The sequence below is a fragment of the Trachypithecus francoisi genome, unplaced genomic scaffold, assembly GCF_009764315.1.
Source record: "Trachypithecus francoisi isolate TF-2019V2 unplaced genomic scaffold, Tfra_2.0 Lachesis_group11, whole genome shotgun sequence".
NCBI lineage: Eukaryota > Metazoa > Chordata > Mammalia > Primates > Cercopithecidae > Trachypithecus > Trachypithecus francoisi.
This window is the reverse complement of record NW_022681456.1, coordinates 98,682,110-98,707,947: the sequence shown is the minus strand read 5'-3', so window position 1 is coordinate 98,707,947 and position 25,838 is coordinate 98,682,110. Positions and strand designations below refer to the sequence as shown.

Below are 25,838 nucleotides of genomic sequence, written 5' to 3'. Positions count from 1 at the left end.
ATCTCAGTACATGGCTTCAAGTTTTGTTCAAGTTTTGTCAAAGCAGGGGAAGAGATCTAGAGGGTTGAGCAAGGTTTTTCACTGACTTAGTCCAAAAAAAATGCACGTCACTTCTGCTCACAGTTACTTCAGAACTAGTTATGTAGCCCTAACGCAACTGCAAAGGAGGCTGGAGAATACAGCGAACATATTTGAGGAATTACTAATATCTGTCATTCTCCTTGTTATGAGTTGGACTTGATAACTTCACAGTGGTTTTCAAGTTAAAATGAGGTCATTCGCATAAGCCCTAATTCAATATGACTGGTGTCTTTATAGAAGGAAATCTGGGTTGGGTGTGGTGGCTCACGCCTGTAATCCCAGCACTTTGGGAGGCCAAGGTGAGTAGATCATGAGGTCAGGAGATCAAGACCATCCTGGCTAACATGGTGAAACCCCGTCTCTATTAAAAATACAAAAAATTAGCCAGGCATGGTGGCAAGCGCCTGTAGTTGTAGCTACTCGGGAGGCTGAGGCAGGAGAATGGCTTGAACCTGGGTGGTAGATGTTGCAGTGAGCTGAGATCACGCTGCTGCACTCCAGCCTGGGTGACAGAGCGAGACTCCGTATCAAAAAAAAGAAAAAAAAGAAGAAGAAGAAGAAGAAGGAAATCTGTATATGGAGATGATGTGAACACACACAGGAAGAAGAGGCTGGGCGCAGTGGCTCATGCCTGTAATATTTTGGGAAGCCCAGGCAGGCAGATGATGAGGTCAGGAGTTTGAGACCATCCTGGCCAACATGGTGAAACCCTGTCTCTACTAAAAAAAAATACAAACATTAGCTGGATCTGGTGGCGGGTGCCCGTAATTCCAGCTACTCAGGAGGCTGAGGCAGTAGAATTGTTTGAACCTGGGAGGTGGAGGTTGCAGTGAGCCAAGATCACGCCTGGGTGACAAGCGAAACTCCATCTCAAAAAATAAACACACACACACACACACACACACACACACACACACACACGAAGAAGATGCCATGTGAAGATGGAGGTAGAGACTGGGGTTTTATGCTGCTACAAGCCATTAAATGCTTGAAGTCACCAAGTGCTAACTGCTAGGAGAGAGGCATGACAGATTCTCCCTTACAGCCCTCAGTAGTGTTGGATATAAAAATGTTCTAGGAGGCCGGGCGCGGTGGCTCAAGCCTGTAATCCCAGCACTTTGGGAGGCCGAGACGGGTGGATCACGAGGTCAGGAGATCGAGACCATCCTGGCTAACACGGTGAAACCCCGTCTCTACTAAAAATACAAAAACTAGCTGGGCGAGGTGGCGGGCGCCTGTAGTCCCAGCTACTCGGGAGGCTGAGGCAGGAGAATGGCGTAAACCCGGGAGGCGGAGCTTGCAGTGAGCTGAGATCCGGCCACTGCACTCCAGTCCGGGAGACAGAGCGAGACTCCGCCTCAAAAAAAAAAAAAAAAATGTTCTAGGAATAAATGCTTGGTGCAGCGAAGTAAAACTAGCACTTAGGCAAAAGTTTAATTACCTCAGCAAGGCAATTTACTTCTGCAGAAGGGTGCTACCTGCATCTATCAAGATTGACGCACAGAGAACAAAGGAAACCAGGATTTTTTCTATCTTTAATGCAATCTTTACTTCTGTGTCCCTCCCCCATGGGCTGGGGTTGGACTGCACAATCTGAGCTGACTTGATTGGCTACTTGTATATATATTTTTAAATACAGAAGGGGAGGGGGACATGAGGTACAGAGGTGGAGCATGTGAGATGTGCAGTTTTAGGGGAACAATGGGTGCAGGTAACCAAGGGAACAGATGAGCTATTGATTAGCTACTGAGCTGACTTGATTGGCTACTTGTATATATATATTTAAATATAGAAGGGGAGGGAGACATGAGGTACAGAGGTGGAGCATGTGAGATGTGCAGTTTTGGGGGAACAATGGGTGCAGGTAACCAAGGGAACAGATGAGCTATTGATTAGAGCTGATAGGAAAGGGGTAGCCTGTTTTACAGTAACTAGGGGCAAGGAGGAACAGGAAAGTTGAGTTTGAGAACAAAAGACAAGGAAGTTAGTAGACTAAATTTTTGAAGAGAAACTCAGAGAAATTCATTGTATCTTACTGTAGGAACCAATCCTTGGGAACCTTGGTCTTAGACTTCTAGCCTCCAAAATCGTGAGACAACACATTTCTACTGTTCTAAACCAACAAGTCTGTGGTACTTTGTTACAGCAGCCCCAGGAAACAAATATATTCCACCACCAAGTTTACATAAAAAGAGATTCATTCATTCGTTCATTCATTCATTCATTCATTCGACAGTCTTGCTCAGTTGCCCAGGCTGGTGTGCCGTGGTGTGATCTCAGCTCACTGTAACCTCTGCCTCCTGGGTTCAAGCGATTCTCAAACCTCAGCCTCTCCAGTAGCTGGAGTTACAGGCGTGCATCACCATGCCCAGCTAATTTTTGTATTTTTAGTAGGGATGGGGTTTTGCGATGTTGCCAGGCTGGTCTTGAACTCCTGGCCTCAAGTGATCTGCCTGCTTTGGTCTCCCAAAGTGCTGGGATTACAAGTGTAAGCCACCACACCTGGCCAGAAAGATATTTAATATGGGAAATTAGATGCTTATAAATCTGTTAGAGTGCCTGGGAAAAACAGGTGTTAGCTAGACATCCAGGAATTACTTCCCGAACAATGTCACAAAATCAGTACACCAGATGTTACTGTATATTTATCATAAGCAACAGCTGGCTCTCAGGATCTTTTTATCTCGACTGTTATCTGAGAATCAGGAAAATGTCATCAGAACCATTAAGTCCAGAACCACGTCATGCTTCTCATGATCTTGCATCCCAGAGTAGACGTCCCTTTTGTTTGTCATAGTGTACTAGGGAGCCTTTAGATCTGCAAAGGTAGTAGTTAACCAAGGGCTAAAAGCGAAATTTCTCTTCACCATAAAATATGAGCAAATTGAGTTTGCGTGGGGGAGACAAAAAAACAGAAAAACAGAGAAGGGAGATATGAAAAGCTTCTAAGAATGTCAAACAACATTTGAGAACCTGGAGTAGACTTGTAAAGAAAAAAGGCTAATGAGAAGGCTTGAGAAATGGGGCAGGTGAAGTTGTTTAAATGCAGGGACGTCTAACATATAATTTTCAGTTGTCACTGCTGTAATTTAAAATCACCGTTGCCGGGCGCAGTGGCTCACGCCTGTAAGCCCAGCACTTTGAGAGGCCAAGATGGGCGGATCACCTGAGGTCAGGAGATTGAGACCAGCCTGGCCAACATGGTGAAACCCTGTCTCTACTGAAAATACAGCTGGGCGCAGTGGCTCACACCTGTAATCCTAGCACTTTGGGAGGCCAAGGCAGGTGGATCAACTGAGGTCAGGAGTTCGAGACCCGCCTGATAAACATGGAGAAACCCCATCTCTACTAAAAAGATACAAAATTAGTTGGGCGTAGTGATGCATACCTGTAATCCCAGCTACTCAGGAGGCTGAGGCAGGAGAATTGCATGAACCCGGGAGGCAGAGGTTGTGGTGAGCTGAGATTGCGCCATTGCACTCCAGCCTGGGCAACAAGAGTGAAACTCTGTCTCTCAAAAAAATATATACATAAAATAAAATACAAAAATGAGCTGGCATAGTGGCCCACGCCTGTAATCCCAGCTACTTGGGAGGCTGAGGTGGGAGAACCTCTTGAACCCAGGAGGCAGAGTTTGCTGTGAGCTGAGACCGTGCCACTGCACTCCAGCCTGGGCTACAGAGCAAGACTTGATCTCAAAAAAATATATAAATATAAATAAAATAACTCTATTATCTCAAACAGTTACTAAAATATGCCACACGTTTTGATGGTAGGAGGATAAAAAGAAGGGCTATGTTCTTTGGGGTGTGGGTGTGGAGCAAAGGGAAGAAATCAGGACCATATCTCAACCCCCAAGTTAGTTTGTTGTTTACTGCTCTTAATTGTGTTGTCACACTGCCCTCTCATGGTCCATCAGTATCTCACTAGATTCAATTTCTGGCTTCTGAACCATCTGGCCAGTTCCACCATCTGCAGACAATTTCCTGCACCTGCTAACAAAGTATGTGTTAAGTTCGAGGCCTAGGGAGTAGCAAATTGATTAAAGCTGTTTACTTTATCATCTTTGCAAAACATGGGCAGTTTCCAAAATATGACAAAGAGGCTTCCCCAACAGAGCTGTGTATTTTATATTAACATTAGATCCACACTAACCACTATAATTTGAAGGTGCAGATACTGGCAACTTGGCTGTGATTGATGGTCAAAATGTTGGCATAAAATGATACTGGACACATGCGATAAAAATAGTTTGAGTGACCTTTTCCAAGATCAATTAATTTCCAGTTATTAATTTAATCCAAAATAAACTTCCTCTCATTAGGGATTTTAAGTTAGAACAAAGCCAGGCTACTCCCTAGCTAAGTAACTTGGCACCTGTTCTAATGAGGAGTCCTATGCCAAGCCAGACTCATATGTGTTGGCAAGATTTGATTGCCAATCCTGGTTGCAATTATATCAATTCAGAGCCGCTTACATCCTTGTTATTTCAGATTTTCCAAATAAAAAAGAAAAGAAAACTCCATATCCAGTAGACTAATATTATGTAACAAGCTTCATACGGGGTAGTGGGGGAAACCAGCTAAATAAGATAATCACTTCTGCCCTTTGTGAGCTCACTGTTGGTGAAGGGGGAGGGCATATTAGTGCCATATCCACCGTTCCTCCCTGCTCTCCAGCAAAATATATTGCCTGGCTAAGATCCATATGCCTAACAAGTACTTCATCAATATGTGTTGAATTAATGAAGAAAGGAATGAAGACACGAGGCAGAATGTGTAGAGGTTAAGAGTTTGCCGCCGGGCATGGTGGCCCACACCTGTAATCCCAGCACTTGGGGAGGCCGAGGCAGTGGATCATCTGAGATCAGGAGTTTGAGACCAGCCTGACCAATATGGTGAAACCCAGTCTCTACCAAAAATACAAAAATTAGCTGGGTGAGGTGGTGTGCACCTGTAGTCCCAGCTACTGGGGAGGCTGAGACAAGAGAACTGTTTGAACCTGGGAGGCAGAGGTTGCAGTGAGCTGAGATCACACCACTGCACTTCAGCCTGGGCGACAGAGTGAGACTCTGTCTCAAAAAAAAAAAAAAAAAGAAAAAGGAAAACGTTTGCCAAAAAGCCCCTTTTCATCCCATCTCTGCCACATACTAGCTATGTAAATTTACTACTTCACTTCAATCCCTGGAGCCTCTGTTTCCACATCTCTAAACCTACTTCATGAGGCTATGATAAAATGCTTAGTATTGTGCCTCACATACAATAAGCACTTAAATAATAGTTCAATAATACTGTGTGAAAAGGGCAACAAAGAAAAATGGAGAAATTCGTGTGGTTAACAATGGGGATTAGAATTCTGATATTGTGTGCTGTACATTTAAAAATATGGGGAAGTTGGCCGGGTGTGGTGGCTCATGCCTGTAATCCCAGCACTTTGGGAGGCCGAGGTGGGTGGATCATGAGGTCAGGAGATTGAGACCATCCTGGGTAACACGGTGAAACCCCATCTCTACTAAAAATACAAAAAATTAGCCAGGTGTGGTGGTGGGCGCCTGTAGTCCCAGCTACTCGGGAGGCTGAGGCAGGAGAATGGCGTGAACCCAGGAGGCAGAGCTTGCAGTGAGCCGAGATCGCACCTCTGCACTCCAGCCTGGGCAACAGAGCGAGATTCCATCTCAAAAAAAAAAAAAAAAAAAAAAAGAAAGAAAAAAAATATGTATATATGGAAGTTACTGAATTGGGGAAGTTCTTCAAGGTGAATAAAGAAGTTTATTCTTGCAAACCAATTTATTCCTTGGGATAGGAAACATGATCTCTGGAGACATTGACTCAAGTGCTTACAGTTCTATAACCAGAGAGAGAACATATTTTTGTTCAAATTCAAGTTAGGAAATTCTCAGAGAAGGATTCTAAATGGTCCTGCAGGTCCATCCCTAGACCAATCACCTTACCCAGGTGCAGTAGGCCCTCCAGCAAGTCCTAATCCCTGGAGCCTGTGGACTTTGTGGCTCAGGAGAGACTCTGGAGATGTGATTAAGGGTACAGGCCTTGAGACAGGGAGATTATCCTGGGTTGTCCAGGTTGGCCAAACAAAGATGGGCTCTTAAACACAGAGAAGCTTTTCTGGGAGTCAGAGGCCTGATGACAGCAGAAGAGTTAAAGAGATGCGACAGGCCGGGCGCAGTGGCTCACGCCTGTAATCCCAGCACTTTGGGAGGCCGAGGCGGGCGGATCATGAGGTCAGGAGATCGAGACCATTCTGGATAACACGGTGAAACCCCGTCTCTACTAAAAATAGGAAAAAAATTAGCTGGGCGTAGTGGCGGGTGCCTGTAGTCCCAGCTACTCAGGAGGCTGAGGCAGGAGAATGGCATGAACCCGGGAGGCGGAGCTTGCAGTGAGCTGAGATAACGCACTCCGGTCTGGGCAACAGAGTGAGACTCCGTTTCAAAAAAAAAAACAAAAAACAAAAAAACAAAGAGATGCAACGTTGCTGGCTTTGAAGAGAAGGAGGTCACCAGCAAGGAACGCAAGGGGCCCTTAGAAAAGGCAAGGAGGTGGATTCCCTGCTAGAGGCTTTAGGAGGGTTTGCAGCCCTGGTGACACCTTGATTTTAGTCCAGTGAGACCTGTGCGAGACTACTGAACTATAGAACTGTAAAACAATACTTTTTTTTTTTTTTTGAGATGGAGTTTTACTCTGTCACCCAGGCTGGAGTGCAGTGGTGCGATCTTGACTCACTGCAAGCTCTGCCTCCTGGGTTCACGCCATTCTCCTGCCTCAGCCTCCCGAGTAGCTGGGACTACAGGTGCCCGCCACCTCGCCCGGCTAATTTTTTGTATTTTTACTAGAGATGGGGTTTCACCGTGTTAGCCAGGATGGTCTCGATCTCCTGACCTCGTGATGTGCCCGCCTCGGCCTCCCAAAGTGCTGGGATTACAGGCATGAGTCACCGCGCCCAGCCACATTTTTGTTGTTTTAAGCCACTAAATTTGTGGTAATTTGTTAAGGCAGCAATAGGGAACTAATACCCTAGAGAAGCAAGGCAGAAACCAGGGTCCCAGGTCTCGGCTCCTCCCCAGTTCTCTCTGGCCATATGCTGTGAGGCAGCTTGCGGAATGAGATCCCCTGAGGCCTCCACCACAGCACACTCACCTCATTCCGCAGGAATGAACTGCGTGAGAGAATGAAATAGATGATGTAGTGATAAGATGTAGAGCTCTGATTCTGCCTGAGCCCCTAGTTTCAGTCATTTTTTTTTTTTTTGAGATGGAGTGTTGCTGTGTCACCCAGGCTGGCGTGCGGTGACATGATTTTGGCTCATGCAACCTCTGCCTCCCAGGTTCAAGCAATTCTCCTGCCTCAGCCTCCCAAGTAGCTGGGATTACAGGCACTCACCACCCCCTCCAGCTAGTTTTTGTGTTTTTAGTAGAGACGAGGTTTCACGATGTTGGCCAGGCTGGTCTTGAACTCCTGACCTCAACTGATCCGCCCATCTCGGCCTCCCAAAGTGCTGGGATTACAGGCCAGAGCCACTGCGCCCAGCCATTCCAGTCATTTTTGAGGCAAGTTAGTTCAGAGTTAAATTTCTGTCACTTGCAATTAAATTATCCTGCCTAAATCATAAAGCTATGATGAGAGAAGGATGGTTGAAGGAGAAGAGGTGTTTTTTGTTTTGTGTTTTTTTTTTTTTTGAGATGGAGTTTCATTCTGTCATCCAGGCTGTAGTGCAGTGGCGTGATCTTGGCTCGCTGCAACCTCTGCCTCCTGGGTTCAAGCAGTTCTCCTGCCTCAGCCTCCCAAGTAGCAGGGATTACAGGCGCATGCCACCTGCCCGGCTAATTTTTTCTATTTTTGGTAGAGACGAGGTTTCACTGTATTAGCCAGGATGGTCTTGATCTCCTGATCTTGTGATCTGCCCGCCTTGGCCTCCCAAAGTGCTGGGATTACAGGCATGAGGCACTGCACCCGGCCGAAAAGAGGTTTTTTTAAAGGCCTTTTGAGACAATGTCCGATAATGGTTTAATGTGATTTCCACAGGAAGCCACTGAAGAACACATTATTCCTAGATGAGCAAAGATTCTTTTTTGTGGGAAATCCATTTAGCCATTTATTGGTTCTGAACGTAAAACGTGAGAACTCACATTGGTTTTGTTTTCTTCTTCTTCTTCTTTTTTTTTTAGTTGGAGTTTTGCTCTTGTTGCCCAGACTGCAGTGGTTCAATCTTGGTGCACTGCAACCTCTGCCTCCCGGGTTCAAGCGATTCTCCTGCCTCGGCCTTCCGAGTAGCTGGGATTACAGACACACGCCACCATGCCTGGCTAATTTTTGTATTTTTAGTAGAGATGGGGTTTCGCTATGTTGGCCAGGCTGGTCTTGAACTCCTGACCTCAAGTGATCCACCCACCTTGGCCTTCCAAAGTGCTGGGATTACAGGAGTGAGCCACCACGCCTGGCCCCAAATCGGCTTTTCTTTTCCTTCTGGTGAAACACACTGTGCACAGTGTATCCTACCTTATGTTTTTTTTAAGTTACCAAATTGGAGCCACTTTCAAGTCTTTATCATTTCCTGTTTCTTTTCCTCTGTGCCAGATTAACTCAATGTTCTAGAGTCTAGACAGCTACTGGACAATCCTACTTAAGACTGATTGGTGGTGTTAGTGATAGGAAGACTTTTGAGCACTGGTCACATGATCATTTTCCCTTCTAGAAAAAGATGCATGTTAATAAAAGACTCTGGATGTTCCATCCCAAAAGGTAATTTATAATTTAAATGAAAACATATAATGGCATGCAGCATCCATTATATTTTACTTTCTGGAATATATGTAAGTTTGCTTTTCTAATTTTGTCATTAGCAAATAGGAAAAGACTGCATCCATTGTTGCCACATATAAAGGAAAAACAGCTGTAGTTCTATCAGTTTTGCTCCAGGACACCTCAGTCCTTTAAAGCAGTTACTGAGTATGCCCATGAAGCTTTACCATGAGCCTGCTTCATATTTTTTTTGTCTGTCTTTTCTTGTTAGGAAGAGTAGAGACTGCTCACAATTTTCTCTTTCCTTTTTCTTTTTTTTTTTTTTGTTTGAGACGGAGTCTCGCTCTTGTTGCCCAGGCTGGAGTGCAATGGCATGATCTTGGCTCACTGCAACCTCTGCCTCCTGGGTTCAAGCAATTCTCCTGCCTCAACCTCCTGAGTAGCTGGGATTACAGGCATGCACCACCATGCCTGGCTAATTTTTGTATTTTTAGTAGAGACGGGGTTTCTCCATGTTGGTCAGGCTGGTCTCAAACTCCCAACCTCAGGTGATCCGCCCACTTTGGCCTCCCAAAGTGCTGGGATTACAGGCATGAGCCACTGCACCCCGCCTTCTCTTTTCTTTAGAAGAAAACGAAAGCTCCATCAACAGAGGGGTGAGAAGCAAAGTGGGTAATATCTGACTATTATGCAGTATTATATTTGTTAGAAAGTCAAGAGACTTGGAATAAAACTGTTTTTTGGAGTTCCGAAATTTTTGTCTTATTTTATCTCTGCAATTTTTTTTTTGAAAACAATCAAACAGAAGATATTCACAAAATCTGTCAAGATGCCAAAACACCACTATTGGATCTTTAGGTCTTAGCTTATTTTATCCGTTTGTTCACAAATATTTATTAGGCACCTGCCATTTGTCCTGCTGAACAAATCAAGCATGTTCCCCGCAGCAATTGTGTACAGCTAAGCAGGTGAATAGCACCCACTGGAGTTGCGTAGTGCACAACTTCCACTACTGCTGGTGGTCCTTGTCCTCATGGAGATTAAATTTAGTAACCTCTAGGAAGTCTTTCTCGAACCTCTATCCTCCTGCTCTGACTGGAAAAAGTGCTCTTCTTATGTTTCCTTTTTTTTCTTTTCTCTTTCTTTCCTTCCTTCCTTCCTTCCTTCCTTCCTTCCTTCCTTCCTTCCTTCCTTCTTTCTTTCTTTCTTTTTTTTTGAGACAGGGCCTCACTCTGTCACCTAGGCTGGAGTGCGGTGGCATGATCACAGTTCACTGCAGTCCCCACCTCCCAGGCTTAAGTGATCCTCCTACCGCAGCCTCCAAAGTAGTTGGGACCACAGGCGTGCACCACCATGACAGGCAGGCTAATTTTTTTTGTATTTTTTGTAGAGACTGGGTTTTGCCATGTTGCCCAGACTAACCTTGAACTCCTGACCTCAAGTGATCTGCCCATCCCAGCCTCCCAAAGTGCTGGGATCACAGGCATGAGCCACTGCATCTGGCCTCTTCTTATGCTTTCCATAACACAACCAGTCATAGTACCTTACCCAGTTATAATGGTGTCATCACCTGTCTCCTGTGTTAGACTGTAAACTCAGGAGACTGAGATGATTACTGTCTTGTTTGTCACATTCTAAGGACTGGGATGCATCATGATTTAAAGAGTCAAAAATCCCTGTCTTCTAGGAGCTGATAATCTAGCAAGGGGATAAAGATAGTACACAAGTTCAATATGCAGTATGTTAGAAGGAGATAAGTGCAATGGAGAAAAATAAAGTAGGTGGGAGGGGGGCTTTCTCCTCATCTGCTTTATTTATTTATTTATTTATTTATTTATTTATTTTGAGATGGAGTCTTGCTTTGTTGCCCAGGCTGGAGTGCAATGGCAGGATCTCGGCTCACTGCAACATCTGCCTCGTGGGCTCAAGCGATTCTCCTGCTTCAGCCTCCTGAGTAGCTGGGATTACAGGCATATGCCCCCACACCTGGCTAATTTTTATATTTTTATAGAGATGGGGTTTCACCATATTGGCCAGGTTGGTCTTGAACTCCTGATCTCAAGTGATCCACCTGCCTCGGCCTCCCTAAGTGCTGGGATTACAGGCATGAGCCACTGTGCCTGGCCTTTCCTCACCTGTTTTAATTCTTTACTCAAATGTCACCCTTTTACTTTGAGATAGGAAATCTTTGGAGGTTTGGAGTAGAGGAGGGAGGGATACTATCTGTCTAAAAAGAAAAACAACATTTATAAATATAACAGTACGGGCTGGGCATGGTGGCTCAGGCCTGCGATCCCAGGACTCTGGGAGGCCAAGACGGGTGGATCTCTTGAGGTCAGGAGTTCGAGACCAGCCTGGAGCTAACATGGTGAAACCCCACCCCCCACCCGTCTCTACTAAAAATACAAAAATTTTCCCAGCGTGGTGGCGGGTGCCTGTAATACCAGCTACTCAGGAGGCTGAGGCAGGAGAATCGCTTCAACCCAGGAGGAGGAGGATACAGTGAGCTGAGATTGCGCCACTGCATTCCAGCCTGGGTGAGAGTCAGACTCTGTCTCAAAAAAAAGAGAACAGTATGAGCAAAGAGCGAGTAAGGCAGTTATCAGATGTCTACTTTGCCAGGAATCAGGCCACAGCAAATAAAGGTTTATACACAATATCGATAATAAATGCCTAGCTTCCCCTGTAAAACTCCAATACTCTTAATATTTTTTTTTCATGAACACCTCTCCCACGCTGCTCGGACTCCTGCTTTTTTTTTTTTTTTTTTTTCTTTTTGTAGAGATGAGGTCTCCCTCTGTTGACCAGGCTGGTCTCGAACTCCTGGCTTAAGCGATCCTCCTGCTTCCGCTTCTTAAAGTGCTGGGATTACACCGCGCTCGGTCCTGAACACGCGTTTTGTTTGTTTGTTTGTTTGTTTGTTTTTGAGACGGAGTCTCGCTCTGTCGCCTAGGCTGGAGTGCAGTGGCGCGATCTCGGCTCACTGCAAGCTCTGCCTCCCGGGTTCGTGCCATTTTCCTGCCTCAGCCTCCCGAGTAGCTGGGATTACAGGCGCCCACCACAACGCCCGGCTAATTTTTTGTATTTTTAGTAGAGAGGGGGTTTCACCGCGGTCCCGATCTACTGACCTCGTGATCTACCCGCCTCGGCCTCCCAAAGTGCTGGGATTACAGGCGTGAGCCACCGCTCCCGGCCTGTTTGCTTTTTTTTTACGAAACCCCTGGAGAACCCGCGTATTCTAACCTGGGCTGGTTTTTGTATTTTTGCAAAATAACACCCCACACATTCTAGTATCAGCGTACAGATTTTTTTGCACCCAGTTTGGTTGTCTGCGGCCATAAGCTCTTCTTTAAGCCTTTCCAACCCGTTCTTCCAGAGAAAGTGTCTTCATAAGGAAGTGACATTGGATAATTGAGACACATCATTGTGCTTAACACATATTCACACCCGGCACTGTCACATCCATCGTGCCTTGAGGACAGGCATAAATGTATGGTTTTCCTCCTGCGCTCCCCGCCCGCTGCTAGCCTTTGACCAGAGCCCGCGCAGCATCCCAGCCCCAGGCAAGGGCCTGCCGGTGCCCGCGCAGCCTCCTGGAAGCCGTGGGCACTAGCGTTCCTCCGCGCCAGAACTACAACTCCCAGCAGGCCTTGCTCCTCTTCACCTCCCTCGCAGCGCATGGCCTGCCGGGAGGGGGCAGGTAGCTGGCGGGCCCGGTCCAATGGGTGCCGGCTTCCGAGGAGAGGGAGGAGGAGAGGAGGAAGGAGGCGAACTCTGGGCCCCGGCCCCATTCATTGCCGCGGCCGGCGGGCACTGGGGCCCCGTGTTTTCAGAGTCATGGAGGCGCTAATTCCTGTCATTAACAAGCTCCAGGACGTCTTCAACACGGTGGGCGCCGACATCATCCAGCTGCCTCAAATCGTCGTAGTGGGAACGCAGGTGAGAGCAGCAGGCGGCGTTCGCTCGGGACAGACCCTGGCCGCAGGCCTGGTCGGTGCTGCGGCAGTGCCCACTCCCACGCCAGCCTTTGCGGCCTGTGGGAGGAGGGCCTTGCTGGGGGTCCCAGGGCTCTCCGGGCTCTACCGCACCCGCCCGCCCGGGGCAGCGTTGCATCGAGGCGGAGAATCCGGGGCCCGGCCAGGGGCGGAGCCGGCGCGGCGGGCCTGGATGGCCCGGCGGGTCCCGGGGGCAGGAGAGGGAAGGATGGGCCGGCGGGCGGAACTGAAGTCCGCTGGGACCGGGCGCGGCCTCGTCCGCTTACCGCTGCCTCCAAGGGCACCTGGGGGACGCGCGGGGCACTCGGGGCCGCGCTGGGCTCGGTGGGTTGGCTGTTCCCATCTCGGTTGGCTTTCGTTCGACGGGTATTTTATTCTCCTTGCCCTGCCCAGGGACTGCGGAGTTAGTTTTGGAATCGCGCTGTTGAGGCTGGGAGACGCTACCGTGCGTGAGCGCCAGTGTTTTCCTGCAGTGTAATCCCACCAGGTCTCGAGAACGCCGAATAAGCATTTAAAAAACAAAACAAAACAAAACAAAACGTGCATCTAGAGTTCTGCGGGTGTTGGGAAGGAATATCCGATTTTTCTGCGTAGGCTGTGGTTTTTGTCTTGCACAGTTTTGTGATCGTGACCTAAATTGGGCATCAGTTTCTCCGGTCTTCTCATAGCTAACTCTTTTTTTTTTTTTTAATGCAGAAATGTTGAGGAAATAAATGTTATTTCTAGAGTGACAGAGGAGTATAAGTTTCCTTTTCTCTGCCTGCTGCTTTTATTGACCTAGGAATTATAGGACTTCGATTAGAGTTCAGAGAAACGGATTTTAGAAATTAGTATACTGATTTTAAGTGCCTTCATTTCTTAATAGTATGTTTTCTATTGGGAAGGTGACGGTTTCCCCATCATTTTCCATGAGGTACATAGTATAGGGTATAAATATTATGAGAAGGAACTTAATGTTCAAAGTATTAGTGGCTATCCAGACACTGGAAACTATAGACATCCTGTACTCGTTTGTTTGCTTGGCTTTTGTTTGTTTTTCTTTTTGAGAAGGAGTCTTCGCCCAGGCTGGAGTGCAGTGGCGCGATCTAGGCTCACTGCAAGCTCTACCTCCTGGGTTCACGCTATTCTCCTGCCTCAGTCTCCCGAGTAGCTGGGGCTACAGGCGCCCGCCACCACGCCCAGCTAATTTTTTGTATTTTTAGTAGAGACGGGGTTTCACCATGTTAGCCAGGATGTTCTCGATCTCCTGACCTTGTGATCCGCCCGTCTCAGCCTCCCAAAGTGCTGGGATTACAGGCGTGAGCCACCGCACCCGGCCTGTTTGCTTGGCTTTTAAATAGTTGAAGCAATAGAAATTGTTTTAGAAACACATTTCCTTGGTCTGCGATAGGATTGGGAAAGATTCTGCTCAATCTTGCCTACATATTCTAGTGTTTGTAACACTTAAAATTTGTAATGTTTGGAGACTCAGAAGCATCAAACATAAATTACAAGGAATATTTTTTATTGAACATAATTTTGTTCAGTCAGGGACATGTAGTAAGTGCTCTGTAAATATTTTGAATAAATATTGCTCACTCTAACCACGTAATGTTTTAAAACACTGGTACTTTTATCATCAAAAACCAGTTTTTGTAAAAAGAATTAGAGATAATATAAATTGAGTCTTTGATAGTAAGTGACTCAGAAGTGTCTCCTAGCTGCACACTACAAACTTTCCATATACTTGTAAAAGAGATTCTCAGTGCTTTTTAAGAATGAAGAAGTAAAAGAATTAGGGATATAGTGTGTCAGCATAGTTTAAAATCAATACTTTTTTCTTTTTACACAAAATAGAGTTTATTTCGGTCGGTAAACCTGTTGGCAAAATACAGAGTGGCAGGAGAGAAAAGTAAAGATCCCATCCTTCTGAAAGCCATTAACGTGCAGAAAGCATCCTAGTACTGACTGATATGCTGATACTGATATGCTGTATCTGCATGTTGATGTTTGACATTTCTCAAGAGGTCAGTTTTTCTGCTTGATTTAATGAGGGTTATCTCCATTTACGTTCTTATTAACTGATAATCAGTCTTTTACTCAAGTACAGAAGAAATACAGAATAGAAATTATCCAAGGTAGGCAGATCACTTGAGTCCAGGAGTTCAAGACCAGTCTGGGCAACGTGGGGAAACTCCATCTCTACAAAAAATACAAAAATTAGCTGAGTGTGGTGGTGTGAACCTGTAGTCCCAGCAACTTAGCTGGCTGAGGTGGGAGGATCACCTGAGCCTGGGAGGTTGCGGCTGAGGTGTGTGCAGGAGTGCATATCACTGCACCCCAGCAGAGAGAGAGAATAGAAACTATTTTCTCCCCACACCGCCGCGCCCCCCCACCGCCTTTTTTGTAGTGTGTTGGGGAAAAAGAATATCTTCTTGGTATGGATACTAGTACACCATTACTTTGTGATGTCTGCCATTTTTACTGTTTGCTATTATGTAACATATATATACCTCACATTTATATTTAATGGAGTAGTTGTAGTGAGTGAATTCCAGACATATAAGTGTTTTGTACTTAGTTCTGCCTAGTAAACCTATCGGCAGTAATCATGTCTTCAGAATACAGGTTTAAATTTGCCAGGTACTATGGTGTGTGGCGTGTGCCAGTAGTCCCAGCTACTTGGGAAGACTGCCTGAGTCCAGGAGTTTTAGGCTGCAGTGAGCTATGATTCTGCAATGGCATTCCAGCCTGGGCAACAGATGAGACCCTGTGTCTTAAAAAAATTAAAAAAACAACTACAAGTGTAGTGTCTATCTTACATATTATCCATACCTTAAATGGCTTCAGTTTCTATCTTGTTAAACTTTTTGGAACAGTGATTCTCAGACTCGAGTGTGTATTAAGAATCACTTTGGGTTTGAGTTTGGGTTCTTTTTTTTTTTTTTTTTTTTGAGATGGAGTTTCGCTCTTGTTGCCCGGGCTGGAGTGCAATGGCATGATCTCGGCTCACTGCAACCTCTGCCTCCCGGCCGCAAGCGATTCTCCTGCCTCAGCCTCTCACGTAGCTGGGATTACGGGCATGCGCCACCAGGCCCGGCTAATTTTGTATTTTTAGTAGAGATGGAGTTTCTCCGTGTTGGTCAGGCTGGTCTCAAACTCCCGACCTCAGGTGATCCGCCTGCCTCAGCCTCCCAAAGTGCTGGGATTACAGGTGTGAGCCACCGCACCTGGCCAAAGAATCACTTTGAAAATAAGTTTCCTGGATTCTATCCCCAGAGATTTTGATTTAATAAGCCTGAGGTGGGTGAGGGACCATAGGTGATTCTGATAAAGATGGTTCCTAGATCCTAATTTGAAAAACATAGTGAATCATTGGATTTTAAAATGCATGATACTGGAAAAAGCAGGAAAATTAGGGGAAGTTGAATCTATGGCATACTACCATCCAGTACCAGGCTGACTTTGGTGGCATTCTTGCTCTAATATATCACTTCCCAGGCAAACATTGCTGACTTCTAAATGTTTTAAACTTTGTTTTTATGAAATGCCCAAGTAAGACGCATTTGGGGGCTAGGGACTTGGAGGAGTGGAGGTGAGGGACTCATGTTTACAGCTATCAATCATTCACATGTTTTATGTGTTAGCTAAATAAATTGTTTTTCTTTTTTGCTAGTAGGGACCATCTGTGAAATGAACAGACATAGTGGGGAGAGAGAGAAGTCTGATGAGACTTTTAGACCATGGTGTACTTTGCAGGTAGAGGAGATAAGACTTAAAACAACTTTTGTGACTCAACTTGGGAAATTTAATCCTATTTCTTAAATTAAGAATTGGAAAGGGGAGCCATCCAGGTATGTAATCTAAACTACCACTCAATATAGGTATCTGAATACAGATGACATTAACCTGAGACTCTGGCTTAGTGTTCCTAGTAATGTACTTTACGCTTTTTCTTTTATTTCAGTGATTTCAGCATTCCATCTTCAGTAATTCAGACAAATGTAAAAGGAAAAACAATTTGGATTTTTATTTTTTGAGGGTCTGGCTCTTTCACCCATGCTAGAGTGCACTGGCATAATCCATAGCTCACTGTAACCTCGAATTCCTGGGTTCAAGCAGTCCTCTCGCCTCAGCCTCCTGAGTAGCTGGGATCACAGGCACGCACCAATATGCCTGGCTAATTTTTTAAAAAAAAATTTAAAATCGCTGCCTTACTATGTTACCAAGGCTGGTTTCAAACTCCTGGGCTCAAATGATCCGCTTGCCTTGGCCTCCCAAAGTGCTGGGAATATAGGTGTGAGCCACTGCACCCAGCCTAAAAATAATTTGGATTTTATTTTATTTTATTATTTATTTTATTTTATTTTATTTTGAGGCGGAGTCTCGCTCTGTCTCCCATGCTGGAGTGCAGTGGCCAGATCTCAGCTCACTGCAAGCTCCGCCTCCCAGGTTCACGCCATTCTCCTGCCTTAGCCTCCGAGTAGCTGGAACTACAGGCGCCCCGCCACCATGCCTGGCTAATTTTTTTGTATTTTAGTAGAGACGGGGTTTCACCGTGTTAGCCAGGCTGGTCTCGATCTCCTGACCTCGTGATCCGCCCGTCTCGGCCTCCCAAAGTGCTGGGATTACAGGCGTGAGCCACCGCGCCCGGCTATTATTTATTTTTTTAGAGATGGAGTTCCGCTTGTTGCCCAGGCTGGAGTGCAGTGGCGTGATCTTGGCTCACTGCAGCCTCCGCCTCCTGGGTTCAAGCGATTCTCCTGCCTCAGCCTCCTGAGTAGCTGGGATTACAGGTGCCCACCACCATGCCTGGCTATTTTTTTTTCTTTGTTTCTTGAGACGGCGTCTCGCTCTGTTGCCCAGGCTGGAGTGTAGTGGCGCGATCTCTGTTCACTACAACCTCCGTTTACCGGGTTCAAGTGATTCTCCTGCCTCAGCCTCCTGAGTAGCTGGGATTACAGGCACACGCCACCACGCCTGGCTAATTTTTGTGCTTTTAGTAGAGACTGGGTTTCACCATGTTGGTCAGGCTGGTCTCGAACTCCTGACCTCATGATCCACCCGCCTCGGCCTCCCAAAGTGCTGGGATTACAGACGTGAGCCACTGCGCTTGGCCTAATTTTTGTATTTTTATTAGAGACAGGGTTTTACCATGTTGGCCAGACTGGTCTCAAACTCCTGACCTCAAATGATCTGCCTGCCTCAGCCTCCCAGAGTGCTGGGATAACAGGTATGAGCCACCATGCCCAGCCAATAATTTGGATTTTAATTACTAATTTCCAAATCAGCTTTAAAAAATTTAACATTAAAAATACTGAAATATTCATATAACACAAAATTCACCATTATAAAGTATACAAAACTCAGCAGTGTTTAGTATGCTCACAAAATTGTACCACCATAGTGTAATTCCAAAATATTTTCATTACCTGAAAAAGAAAACTCCTGCCCCTAAGCAGTCACCCTCGTTTTGTCCTCCCCCAACTTCTGACAGATTTTATAAGCCCGACGTGGGTGAGGGACCATTGGTAACTCTGATACAGATGGTTCCTAGATCCTAATTTGATCATTGGGTTTTAAAATGCATGATACTGGAAAAAGCAGGAATCACTGGCAACCACTAATCTACTTTCTGTCTCTGTGGATTTGCCTATTTGGGATATTTCACATTAGTGGAATCCTATAATATGTGATTTGATCTTTTGTGCCAAGGCATCTGTTGCTCAACATAATTTTTTTTTTTTTTTTTTTTTTTTGAGATGGAGTTTTGCTCTGTTGCTCAGGCTGGAGTGCAGTGGCATGACCTCAGCTCACTGCAACCTCCACCTCCTGGGTTCAAGTGATTCTTCTGCCTCAGCCCAGATTACAGGCGTGTGCTACCACACCCAGCTACTTTTTTTGTATTTTTAGTAGAGACGGGGTTTTGCCATGTTGGCCAGGCTGGTCTTGAACTCCTGACCTCAAGTGAGCTGCCTGCCTCGGCCTCCTAAAGTGCTGGAATTATAGGCATGAGCCACTCAACATAATGTTTTGTAGATTTATCCATTATGTAGCATGGCAGAATAATAAATATTCCATTGTATAGATATAGCACAGTTTATCAGTTCATCAATTGATGGATTTTTGGGTTGTTTCTATTTTTTGGCTATTTTGAATAATGCTGCTGTGAACATTCATTTACAAGTTGTGTGAATGTGTGTTTTTAATTCTCTTGAGTATATACCTAAGTAGACTTGCTGGGTCATATGATAATTCTTATGTTTAACTTTCTGAAAAACTGCCAAACTGTTTTCCATAGTGGCTGCACCTTTTGTTTTTTTTTGAGTCAGGGTCTCACTCTCTCGCCCAGACTGGAGTATAGTGGCGCGATCTTGGCTTACCTCAGCCTCTACCTCCCAGGCTCAAGCCGTTCTCCTGCTTCAGCGTCCCGAGTAGCTAGGATTACAGGTGTGCACCACTACTGCCTGGCTACTTTTTATATTTTTAGTTAGAGACGGGGTTTTGTCATGTTGCTCAGGCTGGTCTCAAATCCCTGACCTCAAATGGTCCACCCACCTCAGCCTCCCAAAGTGCTGGGATTACAGGTGTGAGCTGCCGTGCCCGGCTGTGACTGCACCACTTCACACCCCGTTTGGGGTTCCGGTTTCTGCACGCCCTTCTCAACAGTTTTATTATTATTTTTTTATTATTTTTTTGAGATGGAGTCTCGCTCTGTCGCCCAGGCTGGAGTGCAGTGGCGCGATCTCGGCTCACTGCAAGCTCCACCTCCCGTGTTCACGCCATTCTCCTGCCTCAGCCTCCCAAGTAGCTGGGACTACAGGCGCCCAACACCACGCCCGGCTAATTTTAGATACCCACCACCACGCCTGGCTAATATGTGTTTTTTTAGTAGAGATGGGGTTTTACTATGTTGGCCAGGATGGTCTCAATTGCTGCACGTAAATATTGAGAGAAGAGACATACCCTGGTTAAATTTCTGATATTAAAAGAAATACTACAAGCTTCTAAATTGAAATAGTAGGGGGAAAAAAGCTTTCTTACACGGGAAAGAGAATCAGACTGGCATTAGACTTCCAATTTGTCACAGTAAATGTTATTGCATGGAGAGATGTTTAAAATTTAGAGTTCCTAGGGAACTTGTGATTATAAAATTCTGTATTCATTCATACTATAACCATTTTCTCTTTTTTTCTTTTTGGGTGGTGATATATATTTCAACTTTTTAAAATGTTGCTCATTCCATTCTATAGAATAAGATTTACATTTAAGCAAAATTAATTAAAATCTAAGCAGAGAGATCAAGTTAAGCACAGGCTCCAAGAAGTCCCGCTGGGATCTCAGGAATAGAGACAACATGTTAAAAGTTTTGGTTTGAATGTATTGAATTTTTTTGTTTGTTTGTTTGTTTTGGTGCATTCTGGAGTCTCCAAAAGTCAGTCACCATGAGTACCCATTAGGTAGATGATACTTATTTTTACAGCAACCTAAACTGGGGTTTAGGAGTTGTATTTTCCAAGAAGTGACTCAGTCTAATTCTGAAATGACCAAAGCAGTTCATATCATTTTATTCACATTTGAACTCCATTGGAGTCAGGGATAAAATGTCATCTTCTATTCCAAGAATGAAGTCTTCAGGTAATGTCCAGGTACTTCAGAACTAACTAGTCATCATGAGAACACAGAGTCCATAATTTCTCTAATGTATAGTTTTTTTGTGGTTTGTAGAAGCATCAAATGAATCACAGTGCTACCAAACTCCACACAGAACCAGTCACAGTGTCCTTCCCATCCATCTTAACATGAGGCTCATTTTTACATTTCAGATATTTGTACATTTTCACAGGGTAATAGGGACATATGTAAGTAGAAGTTCCACTCACTATCAATCATGAAGTAGCTGTAATCTGTATATATTTTTTTTACACAGTCATGTGAAATTTATATACACACATATAATCCCGGTTTGTTCACTTATATTGCTATATAATGGTCCCTTATAGGAATATATCCTGTTGAAATTTGCATGTTCCCCAGTGTTTGCTATAGCTGTTTTTGTAAACAGCAGTACTGTGGATATTCATATAAATGTCTCATGTTTGAGAATTTCTCTAAGAAATCAAGGAGTGGAACTGCCAGATCATAGGGTATATTTATTGGATATTGCTATTGCTCCTCAGGATGGCTGTAATTTACATTTCCATCAACAGAGTTAAGTTTGTTTATTTATATCTGTACTTTGTATAGTCACATTTAAAATTTTTGGTACCTCATTGTGGTTTCTATTGCATCCTCCTGATTACTAGTGAGTGTGAGCATCTTACTATGTTTCTTGGCCCTTTGAGGTTTTGTTTTGTGAGTTTTTGTTCATATCTCTGCACATTATTTTCTGTTAGGTATTTTTAAAAATTTGATTTGTGGGAGTTATTTATACATTTTGGTTACCAGTTACTTATAGATCGCAAATGTTTTCCCTGAATTTTTTCTATGAGGAAAAGTTTTATTTTATTGTGGTTGAATTATCTTTTCTTCTATGGTTTTGTACATTTTGTATATTGTTTAAGAAGTCATTCTCCTTTATTTTGTTTTTTAACAGCTTTATTGAGATATACTCTATATACCATAACATCTGCCCATTTACAATGTGTAATTCAGTGTTTTTTTTTTAGCATATTTATAGAGTTGCACAACCATCACTTTAAACTTTTCTTTTCTTTTTGAGACAGGGTCTCACTCTCTTGCCTAGGCTGGAGTGCAGTGGCATGACCACGGCTCACTGCAGCCTCAATCCCCTGGGCTCAAGCGATCCATCTGTCTAAGCCTCCCTAGCATCTGGGACTACAGGCATGTGCAACCTTGCCTGGCTAATTTTTTTATTTTTTGTAAAGATGAGGTTTTACCATGTTGCCCAGGATGGTCTTGAACTCCTTGGCTTCAAGTGATCTGCCTACCTCGGCCTCCCAAATTGCTGGGGTTACAGGCATGTGTCACCTCACCTGGCCTTTCCATCACCTTTAAACTAATTTTAGAATATACCATCATTCCAGAAAGAAACCTCATATCTATTAGTAGTCACTCCCCATTCTTCTTCACTCTATCCCTAAACAGCCACATAATCTACTTTCCAGCTATAGATTTTGCCTATTTTGGACATTTATCTTTTTTTGAGATGGAGTCTCGCCGTGTCGCCCAGGCTAGAGTGCAGTGGCGCAATCTTGGCTCACTACAACCTCTGTCTCCCGAGTTCAAGCAGTTCTCCTGCCTCAGCCTCTCTTGAGTAGCTAGCTGGGAGTACAGGCACGTGCCACCGTGCCCGGCTAATTTTTGTATTTTTAGTTAAGATGGGGTTTCACCATGTTGGCCAGGTTAGTCTTGAACTCCTGCCCTTGTGATCTGCCCGCCTTGGTCTCCCAAAGTGCTGGGATTACAGGTGTGAGCCACTGCACCTGGCCGTATTTTGGACATTTCATATAAACAGGATCAAATAATATGTGGTCTTCTGTGACTGACTGACTTTAACTTAGCAGAATAATGTTTTTAGGTTCATCGATGTTATAGCATGCATCAGTACCTTACTCCTTTTTATGACTGAAGTATAAAATAACTTTTATAAGACTAAACATTAGTCTTGGTACTTCTAGGGGATTAAATATCCATATTAGGGATCCTGGGAAGATGACAGCAGTGGTAGAATAGTTTCCTAAATGTCTATATGACTTTCCCCTAAACACAGAACAAATAGGATAGGAAAACCAAAAACACATAGAAAACGTGTACAAGAAAATTAGTTGACTATGTTTCTCTGCAAACGCTCAAGTACCAGCAGATTGGGAACAAACCATTGTTATCCATGCTGGAAGAAGCAGAAGGAAGCAGTGGCACATCTGATGGAGCGGGGAATTGTGAATAACCCAAAGGCAATCACTAGAAAGCTTTTTAAAGGGCCGATTTTAGAATACCAGCCGAAATGGGAATTTGGGAAAGGTGTTGCACACATCGACAATGGGTGAGTGAAAGAGATCAGTTGTAAAGTCTGAAGGGACTGGCGTTCCTTCATGAAACTTTAAAAACTAACCGAAGCTCCCTTCCAGGCCCACTCCTCACAAGAAGAAGGAAGTGAGGATACAATTGAGTATCCTCTGAAGAATACAGACAGACCAAGGAAAGAGAAGGTCCAGATAAAAGCGGGGGAGGTGAACAGGGCCAAGATATCTCAGAAAGCAAGAAACTATACTTTTGAATACTATATGAAAACAACAAGAGGGAGTTTTAGAGTATAAAGGCAGAATAGCTATTCAGAGCCAAGCCTCTTTCAAAAGTCAACAGTATGAAATGATTGTTGTCAAATCTCATGCAAATTTTTGAAGAAAAACAAGATCCCTCTAGACAAGGAGATGAAAGTACACCAGAAAGACAGAAAACAAAGAAAAACGGTGAGATATTAAGACAAAAGGCAAGACAGAAGACACTACAATGATAAGACATTTCAAAAAATTAATTCGCATAAGAAAAATTTAAAAATTAAGTGATAGTGAAGTATTATAAATAAAAGAAAATGGCTGGACATGGTGGCTCACACCTGTAATCCCAGCACTTTAGGAGGCTGAGGCAGGAGGATCGCTTGAGTCCAGGAGTTTGAGACCAACCTGGGCAACATGATGAAACCCTGTCTCTACAAAAAATAGAAAAAATAGCTGGATGTGATGGCATTTGCCTGTAGTCCCAGCTACTTGGGAGGCTGAGGTGGGAGGATCACCTAAGCCTGTGAAGGTTGAGGCTGTGGTGAACCATGCTGGTGCCACTGCACACCAGCCTGGGCAACAGAGTGAGACCTTGTCTTGGATAAATTAAATGAATGAATGAATGAATGAAATGAAACAAAATTTATTTTAGAAATAAAGACAAATTGGAAGGAACACAAGAGCAAGTAAACGTAACAGATAACACCTTATGAGGGAAAGAAGCTGAAAAGGAGAGAGACGTTAAAAATAAAGAGATGTAAAAAGAATTTTGTAGAAATTGACACATTGGAAACAAGTAAAGAAAATCCAACATATGTATATTATGTGTCCCCAAAGAAGAAAACTATAGCAAGGGAACAGAATGGGTACTAAAAATTACAATACAAGACAATTTTAATGAAATAAAAGTAGATGGGGAACTAAACTTTGGAAGAGTACAGCACATACCTAAGAACAGTGACACGATAGACCAACATTGAGGCATAGTCTAGAAAAATTATTGGACTTAAAAGGAAAAATAAAAATCCTTTAGACATAGAGGCAGAACTCACAGAGTCTCTTACCTTTATAAGTAAAGGAAAATCAGGGCTAGGTGTGGTAGCTCATACCTGTAGTCCCAACACTTTTGGGAGGCCGAGGTGGGGGTATGGCTTGAGCCCAGGAGTTTGAGACTAGCCTGGGCAATATAGTGAGACCCTGTCTACACACACACACAATATAGTGAGACCCTGTCTACACACACACGCACACGCATGCACAAGTGAGCTTGTAGTCCAAGTTACTTGGAAGGCTGAGAGGAGGATCTATTGAGCCCAGGAATTGGAGGCTGCAGTGAGCTGTGATTGCACCACTGTACTCCAGCCTGGGCAACAGAGCTAGACAGTGTCTCTAAAAAAAAAAACAAAACAAAAAAGAAAGAAAAAGGAAAAAAAAAGAATCAGATTACTGTCTTTTTTTTTTTGAGATGGAGTTTTGTTCTTGTTGCCCAGGCTGGAGTGCAATGGCGCGATCTTGGCTCACCGCAACCTCCGCCTCTGAGTTCAAGTGATTATCCTACTTCAGCCTCCTGAGTAGTTGGGATTACAGGCATCCGCCACCACACCGGGCTAATTTTTGTATTTTTAGTAGAGACAGGGTTTCACCATGTTGACCAGACTGGTTGCAAACTCCTTACCTCAAGTCACTCTGCCTACGTTGGCCTCCCAAAGTGCTGGGATTATAGGTGTGAGCCACCACACCCGGGCTGGTGTACATGTTCTTATCTTTTTTTTTTTTTTTGAGACGGAGTCTGGCTCTGTAGCCCAGGCTGGAGTGCAGTGGCCGGATCTTGGCTCACTGCAAGCTCCGCCTCCCAGGTTAACGCCATTCTCCTGCCTCAGCCTCCCCAGTAGCTGGGACTACAGGTGCCCGCCACCTCGCCCGGCTAGTTTTTTTGTATTTTTTAGTAGAGACGGGGTTTCACTGTATTAGCCAGGATGGTCTCGATCTCCTGACCTCGTGATCCGCCCGTCTCGGCCTCCCAAAGTGCTGGGATTACAGGCTTGAGCCACCGCGCCCGGCCATGTTCTTATCTTAAATATGGAATTTCATTGTCTCCTTTCTCCTGTGACAGTAGGGAGACCAAGGTGGGCAGATATACACCTTGTATAATACGCTTTTGTAAAATACAAAAACTAGCCGGGTGTGGTGGCATATACCTGTAATCCCAGCTACTTGGGAGGCTGAGGCAAGAGAATCGCTTGAACCCGTGAGATGGAGGCTGCAGTGAGCCACAATTATGCCACTGCACTCCAGCCTAGGTGATAGAGTGAGACTCTCTAAAAAAAAAAAAAAGTCACAAACAATATGCTAGAATTTGAAGAATATTGTTCCCATTAGCCCTTCCTGGGGAATCTATTAGAGAATCAGAATGACTAGAGACACGTTAAAGACTGGTGATTTGTATTACACGTAACTAAGACCAAATGAGGGTTTGAAAGAAGATATGGTCTGTAAAGGGGTGGGAAGGAGAATGGAAGGATTACATGCAAAACATTTAAAAAACTTTCAGTAATAATGGTGGTGGTGGTATTGTTGGTGTTATTATTTTGAGAATCTTTGTGTAACATGAAATAAAAAGCAAACAAGTAATTGTGTTGTTCTAATTCTGTCACAAACTGTGTAATTGAGAACCACAGCTCTTGGTGTGGAAGAAAGAAGATGAGATGACTGATTAGAGGAATGTATGTTTGTGTTAGGGGTGGGTGAGGGTTGCAAGTGTCGGTAGCCGAAATAAAGATAAAAGC

General features: G+C 44.4%; 1 protein-coding gene across 9 annotated transcripts in view; it reads left to right on the top strand.

Annotated features, from left to right (window-relative positions):
- The first annotated feature begins 12,509 nt into the window (after nucleotides 1-12,509).
- Nucleotides 12,510-25,838, top strand: part of DNM1L (dynamin 1 like) — a 59,356-nt gene continuing 46,027 nt past the window's right edge. For 6 of the 9 annotated variants that reach the window (XM_033222462.1, XM_033222458.1, XM_033222457.1 and 3 more), the window contains exon 1: nucleotides 12,516-12,776. In XM_033222462.1, coding sequence (XP_033078353.1) covers nucleotides 12,516-12,776 — 261 coding nt within the window. Of the gene's footprint in view, nucleotides 12,777-25,838 lie in introns of all 9 variants that reach the window. The other 3 variants (XM_033222461.1, XM_033222459.1, XM_033222464.1) reach the window with 3 other exon arrangements.